Genomic DNA, 1967 nt, shown 5'->3' with positions numbered 1-1967 from the left:
GGCCAAGACATTTCCGTTGGCAGTTGGTGAGATCAGAACATTGTCCAACAGAATAAGAATATTTTTCTTAAACCACTCACCACCTTCTAGATCACTATCAAGCTGCTCTTGCAAATCAGCTGGGGTTATTGCTTTGTTCTTCTTAGCATTGACAATGGTCTTCATCACATCATTCATTCATGCTTCTTTTCTCTTTTAATCATCAACTCTCCTCTTGGCAGTCCCAACGTAGCATACACATCCTCCTCAGTGATGTGTAATGGTGATCATCAACAAGTTTTATTCTGGAGCAGTTGTCATGATTAAAATTTTTCAAGTAGTGAAAATGCCATGTCAGCAGGAATACATCGTATCTTCAAATGCACAAGCTGTCCGAAACCCATCTCTTCCAGAGCAGCTTTTTGTTTGGAGTTCATTTTCTCAATGGCATCAACCAAAACTTTCACCCCTATCTTAATGACCAATTTAGGTCTTCTGATTTTACAAGTAATAGCTTTGTCACTCTTTGCTTTAGCCTGTTTCTTTCTGGCAGGCATTTCTGGTTTGTCGATGCATTGTGACCTCCCACGCTTTGAGGCTAAATACATACAAGATTTTTGATCAAATTCGTGAATACACACTTAATATAGCTCAAAATTATACATTAATAACTATGCCCAATACATAAATAATTACATAACTCACTCTCTGGTTTCTGCATATCATTTTTCTTTTTTGACCTTATTTCGGCAGAAGTTGTTGTTCGAAGAACATCCTGTTGATTTATTGTGCTTATTTCAGTTGTACGTGCAGCACTTTGTTGCAGTCTATCTTCACGCATCTTAGACCTTTTTTCGGCTGCAGCAACTTCATGGATATGAGGAAAAAAATCAATATAGCAAAAAATCAGACACATCACACTTGTTCACAAAACACATCACTCTTATTCTGATTTCACTTCACTTTTGTTCATAAAACACTTCACTCTTGTTCACAAAACACTTCAAGAAAACGCATCATTCTTGTTTACAAAAGGCATCACTCTTGTTCAGAAAAGACTACACTCTTTGTTCAGGAAAAACTTCACTATTGTTCAGAAAAACACATCACTCTTGTTACAAACAACATCACTCTTATTCTGATTTCACTTCACTTTGTTCATAAAACACTTCACTCTTGTTCACACAAACACATCACTCTTGTTCAGAAAACATTCACTCTTGTTCAGGAAAACACTTCACTCTTTTTTGCAGAACAACTATAAATCTAACCATGTAAACGTAATACAAAGGCCATATGGTTTTCATAATCACTAAACATCAGTGTGAAACAACTATAAATCTTACTACAGAAACTACGGTTTTCATAATCACTTAACATCAGTGTGAAACAACTATAAATCTAAACACAGAAACTACGGTTTTCATATTCACAGCAAACGAAGATATTGTATATTAAATTAATAAATAGTAGGAATGACTCACGGTTCGAGCCTGAGTGAAGTGAAACGGAACTTCCGGTTGTTTTTTTCTTTGTTCGTTCGAAAGCTACAAAGAATACAAATCTAAATCAGATCTAAAATAAAACCTAGAAATGATTGTTAATCAGTAGGAAACTTACTTTTCGAAAAATCCTTTTGATTTGTATCCATTTGTTTGACAAAGTAGATGATGCTGACGAGTTGAATTCGGTTTAATCGGCGACGGCGACGGCTTGAATGCGGTTGAGTCGGCGATTCGGATTGAACAGAGGAGAACGAGAGAGACGAACTGAATCGGCGCGAATTTCTGAATGACTAACACAATTTTGGATTTAATTCGATGGTGTAATGACAATAATACCCTGACTTGTTATTATGGAGTAAATTTGTGATTGAGGGAGCTAATATCTCATTAAATTCGAAAATTAATATTAGCCCTTGTTTTTTTGATCTTGTGGCTATTATTTGTTCTCTAGTTATATGGTTAAGAGGTGTTTGCCATAGATCA

At 35.6% G+C, this 1967-nt stretch overlaps 1 protein-coding gene across 1 annotated transcript; it reads right to left on the bottom strand.

Moving 5' to 3' along the window:
- Positions 1 to 302: 302 nt before the first annotated feature.
- On the bottom strand, positions 303 to 1641 carry LOC121752704. The gene is made up of 4 exons (XM_042147805.1): positions 1600 to 1641; positions 1464 to 1526; positions 685 to 846; positions 303 to 577 (listed from the first exon to the last, which is right to left on the bottom strand). Exons 1-4 carry the CDS (start codon positions 1628 to 1630, stop codon positions 303 to 305), a joined length of 531 nt encoding a protein of 176 aa, XP_042003739.1. The 5' UTR covers positions 1631 to 1641.
- Positions 1642 to 1967: the final 326 nt, after the last annotated feature.

Source organism: Salvia splendens, chromosome 10 (genome assembly GCF_004379255.2).
Source record: "Salvia splendens isolate huo1 chromosome 10, SspV2, whole genome shotgun sequence".
Lineage (NCBI taxonomy): Eukaryota > Viridiplantae > Streptophyta > Magnoliopsida > Lamiales > Lamiaceae > Salvia > Salvia splendens.
Note: the sequence above shows the minus strand (reverse complement) of the source record. Positions and strands in the feature narration are given on the sequence as shown.